The following is a 20,291-nucleotide window of genomic DNA, read 5'->3' as shown; positions in this document are numbered from 1 at the left end:
AGTCAACATTATGTTAAAAGCAGAATATATTCTCTCTCACAGTTTGAATTCTTTACCAACTTCCTGGTTCCACCAATTGCTCCTTAGCTGGAAATGAAGACAAAAAAAGAGATGTCTGACACATCTCTTCTTGCGAGGAAATTGGCTATCCAGGACTAGAAACCCTGTGAATATTTACAGGACCAATTGTACCAAATCCTTTCTGTACTGAAGTGAGAGAGAGGTAAAAACAATGACTGCAGATGCTGGAAACCAGATTCTGGATCAGTGGTGCTGGAAGAGCACAGCAGTTCAGGCAGCATCGAAGTGAGAGAGAGCCTGTCTATGAAGTGGGATTGTCAGTCAGTAATGTTGACCACATCGTTGTCTCAAACTGATCAAAGCAGGTCGGATGATTGGCCCCTCACATCTCTGGGAAATTCCCTCAGATAGCTTTCAACAACAATTTGCATTTATAAAGTGCCTTTACGCAGTGAAACATCCCAAGGCAACTAATGTAATTGGACAACAACATGCCTATTAAAAAGATAGGTGAATAAAACTTAGGCCAAAGAGGTAGCTTTAAGGAAAAGAGCAGATATAGAGATTTAGGGATTCCAGAGCTTCAGACCAGTGTGTTGAAGACACAGCTGCCAATGGTGGTGTAATGCAACTGGAGACAAGAGGCCAGAGGCAGAAGAATGCTGAGATCTTGGATACTGAAGTAGATTAAACAGAAAGGGAAGGGTAAGGCCTTGGAGAAATCTGAGCACAAGGCTGAGAGTTATAAAGCAGAGGTACTCAGCGGACCGAGCCAAACTCGATTTTTGAGCCTGAAAGGGACAGTGTGAGTTAATACACAGATCACAGTCTATTGGAGGAACTGGGAGAGGACCGGGGGGGTTGTTGATAGGCAAGAATTCAATTAGTTATATCTGAACACAGCAAAAACTTGCAACCTTTGATGAAACAATTGTAGTATTTTGCTTTTGTCAAGTAAAATAAAACAGCTGGACCTTTAAGGGGGATTCACATCAAAAACATAGCATCGAATCAAGTGATTCATCCCTATCTGACCAAATACTCAGAAGTCAACAATGGGCAAGGACCACCTTATTTGTATTCACTATCCTGTTTAATTATAAGACCATTACATCAGCTAGCCACAGCTTTGAGGAAAGCAAATTATCCCAGAATTCGACAGGAATGTTCCTGTTGAATCTTAAATCAGTAATCACACAGTATGTTCTTGTCAAATATACTGCTATGTAATGAGTTCGCGTTTGTCTCCAGCTAAAAGAACATCACAGTCTCAAGGAGAAGTGTGGCTCCAAAGCTTGATATAGAAATTATCACTTCTGTGTGCATTATCAATATGGACTCTGTAAGGACACCACATGCTGTACTGAGAGAAATTCTCTATTCAATAACTGCAACAAAATTGGAAATACATTTTCCTTCTAACAGATTTGTACACCCCTCAATTTCCCATCCATCACAGTACTTTGCACGGCAGGGGCCATTATTCTCTAAATTAATCTAGCAATTATTTTGTGCACAGCTGGATTCCACAAGTATGAATGAAGTTGGTAACTTCTCGCCCAGCATAGCTAGCAATCCCACAGTGCTGTGCTGAGGTAGGTGTCAGCTCAAATTCTCTACTCATGTCTCCAGACTGAGGCCTGATCCCACAACTTTCTGATTCAGAGGCTAGAACGCTCCCCTCTGAGCCATTTTTCACACACACTATTACATTACAGACAGCTTTTCATTATTCAAGGAATCCACATCTTCAAAGCTTTTTGTTGATATGAGAGCTCCCCACAATTAGTAATGACACGACAAACTACACTTACTCATTCAACACTCTTTAACTGTTAGTATAAATATGTCTATTTGGTTCATTAGCAACACTAGTAAACATCAATTGACTTAACCAATGCAATTAGCCAAAGTTCCTCATAGATTTTAGGTTCTTTGCTTTAACATTTAGAAAAATGTAATTTGCATTTAATTCCTGTTTTGGCAATGATTCAACCTATTTCCAGAACAACCATCATTGAATAAAATCATTGTTGTTATGGGAACAGAAACGATAGCCAACGTGTAAACAGAAAGATCCCACTAAAGGAAGATGAGAGATGACTGACCACTCAATCAGCTCTCGTTGGTTCTGATGAAGAGTCAGAAACATTGACTCTGTTTACCCTCTCCACAGACACTGCCACACCTGCTGAGTTTCTCCAGCAATTTAGGTTTAACTTTTTTAGTGTTGGTTAAAGGAGCAAGGCAGACCAGTGCACTTAGAGTACTATCCTGCTCCTCTTACAGACAATGCGTGGCAAAAGCATGGGAACGTATGAATTAAAAATCGGAGTAGGACATGTGGCAATTCGATCCCATTCTGCCATTCAATAAGATGGTGCCTGATCTTGTAATGGTCTCAACTCTGCTTCCCTGTCTGGCTTGCATAACCCTCAATTCACTTGTTGAGCAAAATAATCTATTGAACAGCCTTTAATTAATTCAATGTTTTCGACTCCACTGATCTCTGGGGAAGAGATTTCCACAGCTTAGCGACTGTCTGAGAAAAGAAATTCCTATCTCCATCTTAAACTGTCATTCTTAAGCTTTTCTTTCTAAAGCTGTGTCCTGTAGTTTTATTCCACAAGTGGAAACATCTTCCTTTTATCCACAGTCGTAGGTCCCCTCAATGCTGTGTAAGTTTTAATAAGATTGCCTCTCATCCTTCAAAACCTTCATGGGTGCACGTCCATCCTGTTCAATCCTTCTTTTCCCTGGGGTGGGGAAGCCCAGAACTAGAGCGCATAGGTTTAGGGTGAGAGGGGAAAGATATAAAAGGGATCTAAGGGGCAACTTTTTCACACAGAGGGTGGTGTGTGTATGGAATGAGCTGCCAGAGGAAGTGGTGGAGGCTAGTACAATTACAACATTTAAAAGGCATCTGGATGGGCATATGAATAGGAAGGGTTTAGAGGGATACTGGCCAAATGCTGGCAAATGGGAGTAGATTACTTTAGGATATCTGGTCGGTATGGATGAGTTGGACTGAAGGGTCTGTTTCCGTGCTGTACATCTCTTTGACTCTATGACTCTTAGTTCCTCATGAATTGGATGAGACTTCTCTGAGCAATTTCTGTATTAGTGCCATGAGAAAATGGGCTAAACAAGATTAATGAGATGATTGCATGCCTCAGTTTGGGAGAAACAAGCTTTCCATTCCTGGGACATTGGCATCAGCACTAGGAAAGGTGGGAGTTGTACCAGTGGAATGGTCTTTGCCTGAACTGTGCTGGCACAAATGTTCTAGCTAATATTTTAACCAAGTTAGAGACAAAAAAAACCCTTCCTGAAGAAGGGTTACACACGAAACATTGATCTTCTCCATCTCTTGATGCTGTCTGTGTTCAGGACCAGGCTCCTGCTGGTCTACTGACAATATTTTAATCAACGCAGTAGAGAGAGCTTTAAGTGATTTAGTTGGGAGAGAATAAGTGTGGCAAATCAAAGGGAAATGAAAGAGACCATGGTAGAAATTTGGGTAACAATCACTAACTAGAGTGTATCAAGAAGTGACAGACTACAATGTTATACAGGCATCAGCAGACAAGGTCAAGAATTGCGAAGGTGGGAAAATGCCTTATATCTGAATGCATGCAGCATTCATAACAAAATGAATGAATTGTTAGCGCAGACAGCAATAAGTACATATTATATGATCTCCATTACAGAGACATGGTTGTCTACTTGAAGGATATTTGACATTTTGAAACAGAAAGGAAGCCTATGTAAAGATGGTGGAGAATCTCTGTTGATTAATTATTCATTAATACAGTAGTGAGAGATAATCCATAGCTCAAAAGAGCAAGGTTGAGCTTGTGAGATAAAGTGGACAGTATGTAATTAGCAGAGAGGCTGAAAGATCATCTAGAAACCTATTTACAATTTGTTTGCACACTGTCATTGAATGGTGGAACAGGCTCGAGAGGCTGATGGCCTACTCTTGTTTCTACGTTCATGGAATGTGGACATCGCTGGATTGGCCCATATTTATTGTCAATCCCGAATTATCCATGGGAAGGCAGAGGTGAGGTGCCTTCTTGAATCTTGCAATCCATGTGGTGCAGATGTGGTCACACTGCTGTTAAGAAGGGAGTTCCAGATTCTGACCTGCCCCAGTGAACAGTGGGCGTTAAGAGTTCCAAATCAATATGGTGCATGGCTTGGAGCATAACTTGCAGTTAGTGGTAAATGCTGTCCTGTTGAAGGATCTTTAGTGAGTTGCTAAAGTCAATCTTGCAGATGGCACTCACTACTGCCACTGTATGTCAGTAGAGGAGGGATTGAATGTTTAAGGTGGTGGATGCGGTGCCAGTCAAGTGGGCTGCCTTGTCTTTGATGCAGTGGAGCTTCTAGAGTGCTGCACTTATCCAGAAAGTTTTAGAGACATCCTTCACACTCTGGACTTATAGAGTCATACAGCATAGAAACAGACCCTTGGGCTCAATCAGTCCACACCGACCATAATGGCAAACTTGTACCTCGTAGATAGTGGACAATCTTTGAGGAGTTGGGAGGTGAGCTACTCGCCACATAATATCTAATCTCTGACCTGCTCTTGTAGCCGCACTACTTTAAGTTTCAACTCCAATCCAGTTTAGTTTCTGGGAGAAAGTGAGGACTGCAGACACTGGTCATCAGAGTCAAAAGGTGTGGTGCTGGAAAAGCACAGCCAGTCAGGCAGCGTCCAAGGATGTTTCGAGCATAAAACCTTCATCAGTTTAGTTTCTGGTCTGGTATAGCCTCCAATATCTAAGTGGCAAATTCAGGGGTACTTAAGGCTTTCTTCGGAGGCAGGAATTGACTTTTATGCACTCCCATGAAAACACTTGCAGCCTGGGAGGGAATCCCATGCCAGTCATCTTGGTGGCAACTGTGATCCTAAACCTTTATTCCAAGATCTCATCACTTGGATCTCATCACCTCTCACCTCCAGGCTGCAACATGTAGGTGCATATGAGAGGTGGCCAAAGCCTCTATTCAATGCGACCATTGGATACTTATTAGATGCTGAGAGCCAGGCTGTGTGAGCAGTTGTCCTCAGGTACAGCATACTCTCCTGGGACTGTCTGCTACATTTAGCAATGGAAAGTTCACATTTTTGTTTTGGCCACTGGGAAGGAATTATGCAGGCATGTGCTTTGTTTCTGGACTCTCGTGATCCACTCACTTCAAGGACCGGCCAGTGATTTCAGCTGTTTGAGATCACTCTTCAAGTCTGCCCTACAGTCCTACAAAGGAGCTTTATAATGCTACAGTGTCCTTCATACAGGTAAATATAGAACACACCATACCATTGCTCAAAGAGGAGGGAAGCACACAGGCACAGAATATATATAGAGCTGAAAATGTGTTGCTGGAGAAGCGCAGCAGGTCAGGCAGCATCCAGGGAACAGGAGAATCGACGTTTCGGGCATAAGCCCTTCTTCATGCCCGAAACGTCGATTCTCCTATTCCCTGGATGCTGCCTGACCTGCTGCGCTTCTCCAGCAACACATTTTCAGCTCTGATCTCCAGCATCTGCAGACCTCACTTTCTCCTCGCAGAATATATATAGGCAGAGAGATAATGGTAGAGCTCCGCAAGCTTGCAATTTCAAATAAATCTGTTGGACTATAACCTGGTGTTGTGTGACCTCTGACTTTGTCCCCTCCAGTCCAATCCCGGCACCTCCACAACATTGATTGGTCTGGAAGAGCATTCCAATATGTGCCGCAGACCACATTCAGAATGTCCTCATCTGCTGCGCCTTGCTCAACATGGCACTGCAAAGGAGGGAAGAATTGCCTGCTGAGACCAGGGAACAGCTCCCAATCTCTTCAGAACACGATGGCGGAGAGGAAAATGAGGAGAATGGTGATCTCGTCGCAACTCCTTCCAGATGCCAGTGCTGTGCAGGGGCATGCCAGGGCAGTCAGGGGCAACTTCATCCTCCATCAATGTGAGCATCGGTGTGGCTCAGTGGTTGGCACTGCTGCCTCACAGCACCAGCCTCAGGCATCTGTGTGCAGAGTTTGCACATTCTTCCTGTGTCTGCGTGGGTTTCTTCCAGGTGCTCCAGTTTCCTCTCACAATCCAAAGATGTGCAGGTTAGGTGAATTGGCCATGCTAAATTGATCATAGTATTCAAGGATGTGTAGATTAGATGTTTTAATTAGGGGTAAATGTAGAGTAATCGGGTAGGGGAATGGATCTGGGTGGGATACTCTTCAGAGGGTCGGTGGGGACTTGTTGAGCTGAAGGGCCTGTTTCCACACTGTAGGGACTCTATTTGACCACCATCTCCTCTCCTAGAATCTTGTTCCTGCCATGATTGTGCAGCCACCTCTGCCAACCTCCCACACCTGCGAAACCTCCATCTGGCACTACTTCATTAACCATACCCTTTACTCTCTGGAAGACCATGAGAGAGTTACCATTCAAACACAACTTGAACACACCTTCCCTCCTCCCCTGAGGAACCTGGCTTTGCAGCTCCCATCCAAGTCCATGAAGCTTTCCTGAGCCAACTCTCTGCTCCTTGCTTGCATCATGAAGACCATGTTGCACCAGCAGCACATCAGTTCTCATTCTCGTCAGTGACATTGACTAATCTGCTTGGGCCATCATTTCTGAGAAGGCTAATAAATGCTGTATAAGCTGCCATGTCACATTGCTTTCGAAGACAAATCACACTATAGATATGACACAAGTCTAACACACCACCATTCGATGATCTGTAAAGATGTAATGTCCCTCAACCCCTTTCATGCAGCTAAAACTGCATTAGGCATGGCAGTCTCAACATTTCCTTCAAAGGTAGATATCTCAACAAATGCACATAATGCACACTATAGTCGAGAGAACAAGATATGCTGTGATAGTTAAATGCACAGCATGACAGTGTCTGAACAACTGTGTCAGCATTGGACTCTCCAGATTTCTTAAAGTTTCTTTGAGCAATCCTACACTTTATTGCAACCCAGACTCTTGAGAGTATCACCCACCATGTTCCAGTATTTGCTATACAAGCCAATCTCACACACACACACTCTCTCCTTCCCCCACACTCCTACCCACACACAGACACAGACACACACTCTCACTCAGAGAGACACATGCACACACACACTCCCTCCCTCCCCCACTCTCTTACACACACACACACGCACTCCCTCCCCCACTCTCCTACCTACAGACACAGACACACACTCTCACACAGAGAGACACACGCACACACTCCCTCCCCCACTCTCCTACCTACAGACACAGACACACACTCTCACACAGAGAGACACACGCACACACACCTTCCCCCTCTCTCCTACCCACACACTCAGACGCACACACACACTCCCTCCCTCCCTCACTCTCCTAAACACACACACACACACACACACACACACACACACACACACACACACACACACACACACACACACACACACACACACACACACACACACTCTCTCTCTCTCTCTCTCTCTCTCTTTTCAAACATATTGTTATTGCATTATGGCTTCCCAAAGGTGAGTGTGTGTGACGTCCCCCTCCTGTTCCACCTGGTTTCCTGTTAAGTTCTGCCCTTCACCGTTGCTCTTCACTGTTTATTTATTCACAGGATGCTGGCGTGACGAGCCGGGCTGGCATTTATTGTCAATCTCTAATTGCCCTTGAGAAGGTAGTGGTGGGCTGCCTTCTTGAACCACAGCACTCTGTTCAGTGTAATTGCACACATAGCACCAAAACGGAGGGATTTCCAGGAGCCGAACAACACAGAAGGAAAGGCGATATACTTCCAACTCAGGCTGATGAGTGGCCGTGGATTTGGAATTGACATTGGTATGGTTATCTCCTCTCCAGGACAGGTTATGAAGCTTGGTAAGATTTACCGAAGGTGAATGTTGGATGAGAGACAGTGTTAATGGGATACTGCTCCAGTTACCTTTGCCAAGAGCAAACTGAATAAGAAGGATGAAGAAGTGATAACGAGAAGGTTCCCCTTTCTTATAGACTCATAGAGATGTACAGCACGGAAACAGACCCTTCGGTCCAACTCATCTATACCGACCAGATATCCCAACCTAATCTAGTCTCATTTGCTAACAACCGGCCCATATCCCTCTCAACCCTTCCTATTCATATACCCATCCAGATGCCTGTTGAATCCTATAATTGTACCAACCTCCACCACTTCCTCTGGCAACTCATTCCATACACGTAGCACCCTCTGCATGGAAATATTGCCCCTTAGGTCCCTTTTATATTTTTCCCCTCTCGCACTAAACCTATGCCCTCCAGTTCTAGATTCCCCCACCCCAAGGAAAAGACCTTGTCTATTTATCCTAACCATGCCCCTAATGATTTTATAAACCTCTATAAGGTCACCCCTCAGCCTCCGATGCTCCAGGGAAAACAGTCCTGTTTTCGTTCAAATCCTCCAACCCGAGCAACATCCTTATAAATCTTTTCTGAACCCTTTCAAGTTTCACAACATTCTCCCGATAAGTCTTTGATCTTCTCTGGGACTAATTCCGATGCAAGTTTCACACTCACGATTCTGGAGTCATGTAGCCACACTCACAATATCAAATAGCCCCCATTGGGACCGCCCACCCACCACCCCCCCCAGACCTGGAGGTCAGTTCTCTGATCACTGAAGGTAATCTGGAATGGCATCAGAATATAACACTTCAGACTCAGAATGCTGAGCTAGCTTTCACTCTGTCCAGATCTCAACACCCCAATGGATGTCCAGCCAGTATATAATGGCCAGATTCCAATCTCTACTCATTGAATTGTCTGGAACAATGCTCAAACCAGTCCTGGACTCAATAGGCAGGGATGCCACTAATACATCATGGGCTTATTCCTGAGGGAAGATACATTTTTAAAATTCTTTCATAGGCTATGATCATCACTGGCTAGGCCAGCACATATTGTTTAACCCTCAATTTCCATGAGAAGGCAACAGAGATCTACCATTCTGAACCACTGCAGGGGGAGGTGATGGCCTAGTGGTATTATCCATAGACTACGTTATGTATTCATCCAGAAACTCAGTTAATGTTCTGGGGACCCAGGTACTAAGCCTGCCACAGCAGATGGTGGGATTCAAATTCATCAAAAGAAAACTGGGATTAAGAGCCTAACAATGACCATGAAACCATTGCTGATTATTTGGGAGAAAAGAACCCCTCTGGTTCACTAGTGTCCTCCAAGGAAGGAAACTTACCTGATCTAGCCTACATGTGATTCCAGACCCACAGCAATGTGATTGACTCTGAACAATTAGGGATGGGTATGAAATGCTGGCCCAGCCAGTGACGCCCACATCCCTAGAATAGTTTAAAAGAAAAAGTTCATGTGCTATGTATAACCTAAAGCGAATTGCAGGATTTTTCAAGTCAGGACGGTGTGTAGCATGGAGGGGGACCTTGCATGGGTGTTCCCATGTATCAGTCCTTATCCTCCATGGTCTTTGTCGTTGGAGGTCACAGGTTTGGATGGTGATATTAAAGAGTGTGTTGCTGCTGTGCATCTTGTAAACGGTACACACTGCTGTCACTGAAAGTCAGTGCTCGATGTAGAATTACTCAAGTGGCGGCCTCATCTATTCTTGTAATATAAAGTGTTTGATGATAGATTTATCCAGGGTGACTCATTTGTGAACAATGATAATGATGTGACAGGTAAACCGGGATCTAAGAAGTAATAATTGAATTAATAGAACCAGAAGCACAGTTCCATTGCCCTTTTAATGATGCACAGGAGAAAACAGATTGTACTGACAGCCAGACTATGGAACAGCTTGAGACCTGTGGTTGGAGGAACAGCAATTGCCAAAGCCCGAGTAATTCAGAGCCTTAACTAGACGTGGGGTGTCTGAAGTGATTGACACACTGACTATTATTTACCCAAATCCCACCTCTACTCCTAACCCACAACACCTCCGATTTGAGTGTGGTGTCGGCAGTTCTCACGTGGAATGTTTAGGAAAGGGAGGGAGAGAGAGACACAGAGAGAGAGAGAGAGAGAGAGAGAGAAACAGCGACAGCACTGTGAGCTTTGCCTCTTTATTTGCGAGCAGTGCTGCAGCTCAGATTGTAAATAGACTAAAGCTGATCCTTGGCTCACACAGCACAGTATCATTGAACAAATCTCTGCCAAGATTTTCTCCTCAGTGCTTCACCAGGACAAGGAGTTATAAACTGACTGGATTACCCCGTACACAGAGGAAACCAGAGATGGAGGGGAAGGAGGGTTAGCTGAGGGATTAGTCTCGCTGGGTTTTCATCGTGCTGTGAACTTCAGGGCTCTCCTCATGCGAAGAGTTGAAAATGGGATTCCATGTTCAGCATACGTTATGGATATTGTACAGCATGAGGAACTTGGCAGGTAAGGAGTCTTTCATCCACATTATTAACCCACAGAACTTGATCAGAAAGCATTTGACGTTTAAAAGTGAGCAACTTGTTAAATGCTTCTGAATAGTTCTGCGATATGCTTTCACCTCCATGTCGACACCGAACCAGCATTCGAAGTCAGTGTCAACCGCATGCCTTTCATGGTCTATGAGGTGGCAGGTACGTGGTCAGAGAAGGTCTGCATGCTAATCACTCTGGTCTTCATGTCTGTTCCATATCTGCTGAGTTAATCTGGTGTTTGACACAAAGGGCGGCCCGCTCAAGGTTGTTCAGAACCGTTGCCTGTGCTCAGCTCTCGCCCCAGTCTCCCCTTGGCACCGGGTATGGAATTTCAACAGCCTAAAGTCCCTGCCATCTCGCCACCATCAACGCCTGGTTTCAGGAAGTGCTCCAGGAAGTTGGCAGAATGAGGAGCAAGGGCTGGTGGGTTGGGGAGTTGTTGGTAGGGGAGAGTGGATGCGGACAGAGGAATTATTAAGTGATTGAGATGTTGGAATATTGGTTGAACAAGAACATAGTAAAATAAAATAGGGATATTTGGAGATGAGTATACTGGGTGTGCTGATGCTCCATTTTGGAGTAGACAACGCAAGTCAGACCAGCATTTCTCACCGGCCACTTTTTACTGTTTCCTTCCCTTATGGGTACAGTCATTTGCACTGGGAAGACAGACATGGTGGGCATTAACAGGCAACAAGGAGGAGAAAGTGAGAACTGGAGGTCAGAGTCGAATAGTGTGGTGTTGGAAAAGCACAGCTGGTCAGGCAGCATCCAGGAATAGAGAGTCAATGTTTCAGGCATAAGCTCTTCATCAAGAATGAGGCATTCCTGATGAAGACCGTATGCTCAAAACATCGACTCTCCTGCTCCTCAGATGCTGCCTGACTGGCTGTACTTTCCCAGCACCACACTATTCGACCCATTAACAGGGAACAACCTAACATTGCATGCAACTTTTACAGTTTAACTTTCTCCTTTCATTTGAAGTTGGAAGAGAGTGGAAGTATCTGACCATAGAAATGCAAAACTCCCCCTGCACTTCACTGAACCCATTCCACTTCATCCTGAGTTGTTCCAGATTGTCAGAGGTAGGAGAAAAATATAATATTGAGAGGAGCTGAAATGCATGTTGAGATACTTTTCCCTTTTAAATCTCACTCCAGAAGGGATTTTGAGGAAGGAATTGGCATGGGACATGGCCAAGACTGTCACTCTTAAATTCTAAGAATAGTCAGCAAATGGAACAAATAGAGATTCCCTCCCATCAAGCACACATCCCCCACTCTCTTCACCACTGGACAGAGTCACAATGTTGCAAAATCTAGAATCCATTGAGAAGTAATCAGATGCGTTTGTGAAGGAATGGTGCAGCAAGGGAGGAATGTCGGATGAATGGGATTCGATAAACTGGAAACGCCTTCTTTATCCCTGTATAATTGTTTTTATCTGGTAATCTTCCTCTCTAGACCTGACCCACTTCTAGCAGACCTCTGGCTGAGGATTTTATTACTAGCTGATGTCTGCTAGTAACAGTTGAGAATGCATTACAACATTTCATCTCAACACTGGCAATTTTCAGGGACATTATGAACAGGAATATGCTGGTTTTGTAAAGACATTGTTAGATTTCAAGCAACCACATTATTTCCTTTCTAAACATACAGCCACAACCATTTTCTTTAACTCACTTCCCCTCTTTGGGTACCAGTGTTTGCTAGGGCAAAGTTCCAGTCACACCAGGTATCCTTTAGCCATTCCCCTGTCTGTACATCTAAGCCCACACAACGAGCCATACTGGCAACCCAGTCTAGTCCTATCTCTATCCCAATGCCCAAGAGGACATTGGATGACTACTTGAATAGAAACAACATGCAATAAAAGCAGGAGATCAGCACTGGGCAATGACGCTGATTTAACGGCTGCTTCAGATATGATGGGTCAAATGGCCTCCATCCCCTCTGTCACACTTCTGTGAATCAGCGCTGGGCCCTAGTCACTGATCAGGAGCAGGAGTCTACGTTAGAGTTGCCTCCTCTCCCCCCCCTTGTTGTTGGCAGTTTCCTGAGCTGAATGCTCACTCACTGCTAATCAGGAATTGTGCACGTAATCTAGTTTTTTTAATTCACTTTTCGCATGGGGAATGCATTAACTTTTATGGATTGTGCATGCCATGTCTTTCTCAGTGCGCCAGTGATATACTGTGTGAATTCAGTACACTGTCAGCAGCATTCTCTATAAAAGGGTTGAGTATTTGATATATCTCTTCCCTTACAGCTGTTCCCTCTGCTCTCCTAATTAGGCGAACTGCTACAGCACCCTTTGAATAAAAGCTAACATTTCACTGGCTCATTTTGTGTTCACAGTGATTATAATCTGCTTCTGTAGAATGGGTCTGGTGTACAGCATGTTGTATCCGAATGACTGACAGGAGGACCACAGGCTTAGTGTTGATGTCAGGTCATTTTTCAAAGAATTGTAGCCTTGAAAATGGTGTGCAGTTCCCATCCAAAACAGCGACACATAAGTGAATGGGGCACGTACTCATGTCAGTTATTACTTATTGTGGCTCAGCATTGCCAATTCTGACTGGATGCATTCCTGGATGTTTAGCCTTCAGGCACTTTTGCTTTTGTCACCCTCTTCCTGGTCAAGTCGCCCAGTTAAAACAAACAGCTGAAAACACTGAGAAAAGGAAATCGAAAATCAATTGTCTCGAGTGGGCCACTTGACTTTCCTTCTGTTTTAGTTACTAAATAGGTCCCGAAAGCTCCGGGATAACTCTGGGTTGCAGGGATGTCAGTTAGCATCATGCCACCACGATACCAGCACTGCAGGTTCAATTCTCACACTGAGTGGAGTCACTGTAAAGGCCCTCCCTTCTCAACCTTGCCTCAGGTTAAGCTCCCCACCAGCCATCTCTCCATTCATGATCCTTTCGGACTATGGTTGTTCTCACTTTTATCTCCGATGACTTGTGTAATGCACTGTTGGGCTCCCTAGCAGTTGGATCTTGAAAACTAGGCAATCATTTTTTCAATATTGCAGCTGTGACTCAATAAAAGTGCTCCAGTTAAACCTTTTGGGATGCCTAACACCATTGAGGCTTTTGCATCCATACACACTATCTTTCCTTTCCACCTCCATTTAAACTCATCGGTTAAATAAATGTAGGTGAAGAATGAAAATTTAATGTTAACACCCCTCCATCTCCTTGGTCTTGGTTTTTAACTGAAATTTGTTCCAAAGTTTTCATTTTATTTATTCGTCACCTTTCAGTTTGGATCACGCATGAACTTAACTCTCGCTGGAATGTCATTGCGACAGCACATTGTCTCCTTGTCAATTGGCTGTTCCCCTTTGGCAGGCATCACACCTGAATCCAACCCCAATGCCAATCCAAGGACAGAGATACAAACACACAAATGGACGCCTACTTTCTTTTGTAAGGGTCTCTGGATTGTGACAAAGGTTGAGAGTTTTCTTGTTAATCAGCTCTTCTGGCAAGCTAGGTCTGTCTGTAATAGCCCAGCTGAGATTGACCAACTCAGTAAAGGGCAGGTATTGAACCTGGGAGTGTGTAGACAGTAAGACAAAGTCTTTACCAACCGGGCCTTTAGAGGGTGCTGTGGACAAATATTTATATAATTGCTAAAGGTTAACCCATTGCAAACAGTGAAATTTATTGATGGTCCTTAAAATAATGGAATTAGGAAGTCCTCACTAACTGAATATAGACTCTACAAATATAAGCACCACTTTAGATGTGATTAAGTCAACTGGCAGATTAGAATTAATGATTTACAGAGGGTGTAGAAAGGTTAGTTTAGGAGGGCAGTAGCATGTGGTGCATGGAAATACATCATTGAGTACTTGATGGATATTCGAGAGTCTGGACAATTGAGAGGACTTGATTTTCTTCAGGGAATTTGACAGATAACCTATCCATGGTCTCCCTTTGACCATGTTTCTGGATCAAATGAGGCAGATCACAGAACTACTAGCACAGAAGGAACTTTGGATTTAAAAAGCATCTCAGTATTTGCCCGAATTGAAATGTTTGGCCTGAGTGAAACACTTAAACATTTTTCTTTTTGTATCCTCTTCCCAGAAACCAGTGTGGCTTTCCACTGCCGACTGTCCAACGTGTTCTCAAGTGTCCTGGTGGGCTTTTTGGGGCCTACGTCCCAATTTCAAAGCCAGTGAAAATTATAACTGCAAGCTCCTCCTCCTTCTGGCACTCAGCAGGAATCAGTGGGCCTGACTCCAAGAAACATCACGTGACGAGCAGGTCGCAACTTCATTGGACAGCGGTGCCTCTGGGCCAGGATTTGATTGGGTCATATTTGCTGAATGATACTTTGTGATGGAACTTGCTCTCAAAGAGGCCAGTTCGAACGTATCACTGTGGGCAAGAGGATGCCACCCTGGTCAGTGGCTCTGTTGTGGTTTATTTCTTTATGCTGACCAAACTATCCCAGAAACCTAATATTCCAAATTTGCCAATCTGTGGTTGGACATATGGAGCCCCTTTGACTGCACCATTTCCCGTCTGTAGTTACATGATCAGATGCTCATAAATCTCAAAATTTACGCTCCTAGGTTGAATACCTGCCCTTTACTGAATTGGTCAATCTCAGCTGGGCTATGACAGATAGACCTAGATTGCCAGAAGAGCTGATTAACAAGGGAATTCTCATTTTTGCCATATTACAATGAGGACTGCATGGAGCTGTCAAGCCTCAAAAACATATCCCGTACTAAATGACCGGGCGGTAAGGTCTTTACATGTGCTTTCTGATGTGTGCTTTCAATTTTTGATAAGACACTTTTATTTCTGGCCCTTCTTTCTGTTTGCCAGTTCACTCAGCTTCAATGTAAGCAAAGCTGACGCTGTAGCTAAAGGAAGAATCTGTATTCTGTAATTGTCACTCCTTCAGTTTGCCGTGTGGAATGGACAACCCTAGCAACAGAGGCGAGAAACTGCCATTGACCTCAAGGTTTGATTCAGCCTGAGTTTCATTGATGTGTCAAACGAGGCGGTGGGGGGGAGGAATAGTTCCGCCCTGCGACCCATCACCTTTCGCTCGATGCTTGCTCACGACCATTCCCCTTTTCGGTGAGCACTGCGATGGGTCGTAAGGAAAATAATTATCTGGAACCTTTGAGGTGTAACAGTGGCCCGGTGCAGAACTCAAAGGCACGTTCGCTCACCGTCAAACAAGAAAGTCAAGACCCTGTCGATTTCGCTGGGCAGGTCCAGCAGCGCAAGAGCAAAGTTCAGCAAGTGCACTTCAAAGAGGAATGTACATCCAACATGAGAGAAAGGACTGAAGGGAAGCCCACACTTAAAGGGAAAACGCAAGGCTCCAGGTCTCGAGGACTAGCCAACTGCTCACTGGTGATTACAAAGCCCCAGGGTGTCCTCAAAAGCATTGCCATTCAGACGTCACCAAGTCTGAGAAAGCACCTTCCAAAGTTCAAGGGGAAACTGAAGACTACCGCGAGACTGACCAAGGGGTCACTCTCAATGGATTCAGCTAAAGCTGCCGGAGTCACTCTCGCTAAGAATGGCGTGGCTGTGGAGACCACTGATACTGGCACCCAGTCTGAGCGAACAGAGTCAGGCCAGGCCCAGGAGAAAGGAACTGAGAGAGCCCAGAGTGTCTCACTCCAGTCAAGTGTCTACGGCTCAGTCAAGAGGAAGTCTGTGCCACAAGCAACCGATCCTCACCTCCAAGACACGCAGCAGGAAGCAGCGGCCTTGTGCCACTGCCCAGCTACGCCGATGGCTGCAGAGAGCTCAGGGCTCCCAGGTGACCTATCAGACTCTGATCAGCCCCACTCCAAAGTGAGTGCCTCCCCGACTGAGAACACCCATGCTCATGCGAACTGTAACGCTGTGCACAAGTTTGAACAGGCATCCAGGTGGCAATCAGCTGCAGCTGAGCCGACGGACAGATGTCGCTGCCGACAGGAAGTTTGGTTAGAATGCTCAGAGCTTGCTGCTGACTGTGACGGGTACCCCGATCGAGTGGGCGAGCAGGTCTCCCAATCTCCAAAGTGCTCACTAAGTGAAGGCAAGGCAGGTCTCTCGGGCACTGAAAGCTCTTCAAAATCCATTCGCAATCACACAGCTTCCTGTAACATGGAAATAAAATCTCAGACGAGCAAAAGGATTAAGGAAATTAATCAAATCCATCTGACACAGAGGGACCTGTGTGATCTCCAGGGCAGAATGCAGATCATTGAGGATACCTTACAGTCAAACGAACACAAAATTAAAGTCCTTTTGAATGTAATTCAGGACATGGAGAAAACCAAAGCACTCAATGAAGGGTATGATGGATTTTTGTTACTTGCATGTTTAACTGTTTTATAGCATTAGTATCCACGCATTCATTGTCAAAGAATTCCAATTTTTCACAGAGCAGGAGAATCCCCAATAACAAAATAGTTTCCCCATCTCCAACCTGATGGAGTTTTGTTCTGAGGTTGACCTCCCCGGAACAAAAAGGGGAACAAACAGGAAGGCATTTTCTGCCAGTCACTCAGTCCCAGTACTTTAACTACTCTCCTCTGACTCAGTCATCACACTCCAATTACTCTCCACTCACTCTGTCCCCACACTCGAGTTACTCTCCACTCACTCAGTCATCACACTCCAATTACTCTCCACTCACTCTGTCCCCACACTCGAGTTACTCTCCACTCACTCAGTCATCACACTCCAATTACTCTCCATTTACTCTGTCCCCACACTCCAGTTACTCATTACTCGCTCAGTTTCCGCACTCCAATTACTCTCCACTCACTCTGTCCCCACACTCCAGTTACTCATTACTCAGTCAGTCCCCGCGCTCCAATTACTCTCCACTCACTCTGTCCCTGCACTGCAGTTACTCATTACTCATTCAGTCCCCGCACTTCAATTACTCTCCACTCACTCTGTCCCTGCACTGCAGTTACTCATTACTCACTCAGTCCCCGCACTCCAATTACTCTCCACTCACTCTGTCCCCACACTCCAGTTACTCATTACTCACTCAGTCTCCGCACTCCAATTACTCTCCATTCACTCAGTTCCTGCACTCCAATTACTCTTTATTCAATCTGTCCCCACACTCCAGTTACTCATTACTCACTCAGTCCCCGCGCTCCAATTACTCTCCACTCACTATGTCCCTGCGCTGCAGTTACTCATTACTCACTCAGTCCCCGCACTCCAATTACTCTCCACTCACTCTGTCCCTGAGCTGAGTTACTCATTACTCACTCAGTCCCCGCACTCCAATTACTCTCCACTCACTCAGTTCCCGCACTCCAATTACTCTCCATTCATTCTGTCCCTGCACTGCAGTTACTCACTATGCACTCAGTACCCTCCGATTACTCGCCACTCATTCCGTCCTTTTGCTCAACCACCTACCCTTACTTAGGGAATACGAGCCACATTTATGTGTTCAGCGATTTCAAGATAACACTCTGGGCCTTGGTATCATTGTGATGACACTGCACAGCGACACCTGCAGGATTGACAGCAGCACCCAGTTGGATGGTTGCTGTCGGTCGTGCTCCAGGCACTGACTAGGGACTGCCATTGGATCCCTGGTGCTAGTGGCAAGGCTAGAGCTTTCAATGCCCCCACTCCAGCTGATGCCCTCAACCGGGCTCTGGGTGCCAAATGACTAGGAAACCCTGGCAAATCCATCAGAGTGACCTTCGGTGGGGTGCGGGGGTGCAGGGGTGGTGTTCACATGATGCATGACACCCATTTTGATGCTGAACCACAGCGAAATTCAGGGAGGGCTCTGGGATAATTGGTATCAACCGACTCATTGTTGAACCTACTTGAGCAAGTGAGTTTCCTGCTCAGTCTGTTCCTGCTCCAGTTTAATTGCAGAAGGTTGCTCCCCCTGTTATGCGATTGGTCTGTCCCACAGTTCAATGAGTGCGGCAACCATATTGACTTGGATGAAATCGCCCTCTCCAACAAGCCTGGGCACTCAGATTGACTACAATCAGATATTAGCAACAAATTCTGACCTTGCCAGGTAAATTCATATCCCGCGAAAGAATTATCATAACCTTCTCTTCCTTTCTCCCTCATCTATGTATCGAGCCTCCACTGAAAAGTAATTCGGCAATTCGTCTTATCCTCCCCAAGCAAGTCATTTTAGCAAAATCTGCATTCTAACAATTCAACTTTAATGTATTTCTCCTGAGTCCCTCACTGAATTGATTCATGACTATTTTGTTTTTATATTCCTTAGCTGTGGATCCCCAATCACACCATCTTCTTTACATCCACATCCCTATCAAAGCCCTTCACATTTCAAAACCACTATGCCGATTACTCCTCAAAAAAATAGATTAAGCCCATTTAGTCATTGCCAATACTTATAACATTTCAGTTTTGCTACCATCTTCTTTTCACCTTTCCAAGTGCGTCTGTATTCATTTTTTTCGAATATGTAGCTTAGATAGGTAAACAGTCAGTAAAGCGGTAAACACAAATTCAATAATAGGTTTCAATGGGAAAGGCCCATGTGCAACTCAAATGAACTGCACATTGCTTCCTCATTATCTACAGGAATATTGACTGTGCCCGGTAGCATACATACTAAAAATTTGATGTTCAGGCAATACTGTAATGCATTTCTTGCACAAATGTGCAGCGTAATTTGGAGTTCTGGTGGAGCTGGTATTTCTGCTGTTTTCCTGCCTGTTCTACCCGTCGTATTTAACTAGTTGGCTAACCCCACCGCATGAGGGAAATGTGCAGTGTCAGCCTTGCAGTGGTACAGAGGGACAGTTAGGAATTAGTTACTGAACCCTCAGATTTACCAGCAAACAGCAGGACCTCTCTGCTTGGTGAAAAGTGGATAGTTCAGAACTGCAGATGAATCCCTCTTGTTTCCTTCCATGTACATTTTTGACATAGGAACATGGAAACAGAAATAGCCTATTCAGTCCCATCCATTTAGTCCCATCTCTCAATATAGTTATGGCTGATCCTCTATCTCAACACCATACACCCACTCTCTCCCTTTAACCCTTTTGTGTCTATAAGTCTTTCTTAAATGTATTCAGTGACTTGACCTGCACGAGCTTATGTGGAGGAGAATTCCACAGATTCACCACTCTCTGAGTGACCCAATGTCTTCTCATCTCCGTCCAAAATGGCCGAATCAATACTCCAAAAACATGATGTCTTGTTCTGGACCTCACAGTCAGGGGAAACATCATCCCTGCATCTTATCGGAGCAGCCCTATCAGGGTTTTATGTGCTTTATTGGCATCCTCTCTTTTTCCTTTACATGCCAGTGAATACAAGCCCAATCAAACCAGTCTTCCCACAAATGACAGTCTTGAAAATATGCTGGTTGATTGGTTGCATAATTCTGACAAGATCATCTCATTGTAATCTAGAGATTGCTACCAGTTTTTAAAGGGTAGAGAGTGACTCTGTGAGATGGTGAGAGACTGGGAGCAAGCAGTAAACAGCTCTTTCCATGTCTCCTTAATTTCCATTCATTGAATCAATCATGAAATCCTTTCTTGTCCATTTTACCCGATTACACAAAGTTAAGATTTGCTTCACTGTCTATAAAGAAGCAGTTGACAAAACTTTGTGAATTTCATGAAGGCAGTGCCAGGAATGGGATGGTACAGTCTAATAATTACAGAGCAATTATGCAGATCTTTTTTGTCCTAGTTTCTTCAGTGTGGCTTGTGTCTGTTTTATTGTTCTCAATACTTCGTGAAAAAAAATGTGTCCTCAAGATATGTGTGACACTTTCAGGACTGAATTTATTGGAAATGTTT

At 44.7% G+C, this 20,291-nt stretch overlaps 2 protein-coding genes across 3 annotated transcripts in view; one reads left to right on the top strand and one right to left on the bottom strand.

Annotated features, from left to right (window-relative positions):
• LOC122556798 (dedicator of cytokinesis protein 2-like) overlaps positions 1-20,291 on the bottom strand; it is a 754,195-nt gene that overhangs the window by 277,841 nt on the left and 456,063 nt on the right. The gene's annotated exons all lie outside the window — the stretch shown is intronic.
• LOC148147586 (protein INSYN2B-like) overlaps positions 15,315-20,291 on the top strand; it is an 83,982-nt gene continuing 79,005 nt past the window's right edge. For both annotated transcript variants that reach the window (XM_087995473.1, XM_087995474.1), the window contains exon 1: positions 15,315-16,802. In XM_087995473.1, the coding sequence (XP_087851599.1) occupies positions 15,595-16,802 (1,208 nt within the window). In that variant the 5' untranslated portion in view covers positions 15,315-15,594. The remainder of the gene's footprint in view (positions 16,803-20,291) is intronic.

Source organism: Chiloscyllium plagiosum, unplaced genomic scaffold (assembly GCF_037043375.1).
Source record: "Chiloscyllium plagiosum isolate Xiang-an unplaced genomic scaffold, Cpla_swu_hap1 HiC_scaffold_16, whole genome shotgun sequence".
Classification (NCBI taxonomy): domain Eukaryota; kingdom Metazoa; phylum Chordata; class Chondrichthyes; order Orectolobiformes; family Hemiscylliidae; genus Chiloscyllium; species Chiloscyllium plagiosum.
The sequence above is the reverse complement of the archived record's forward strand: the minus strand, read 5'-3'. Positions and strand labels throughout refer to the sequence as shown.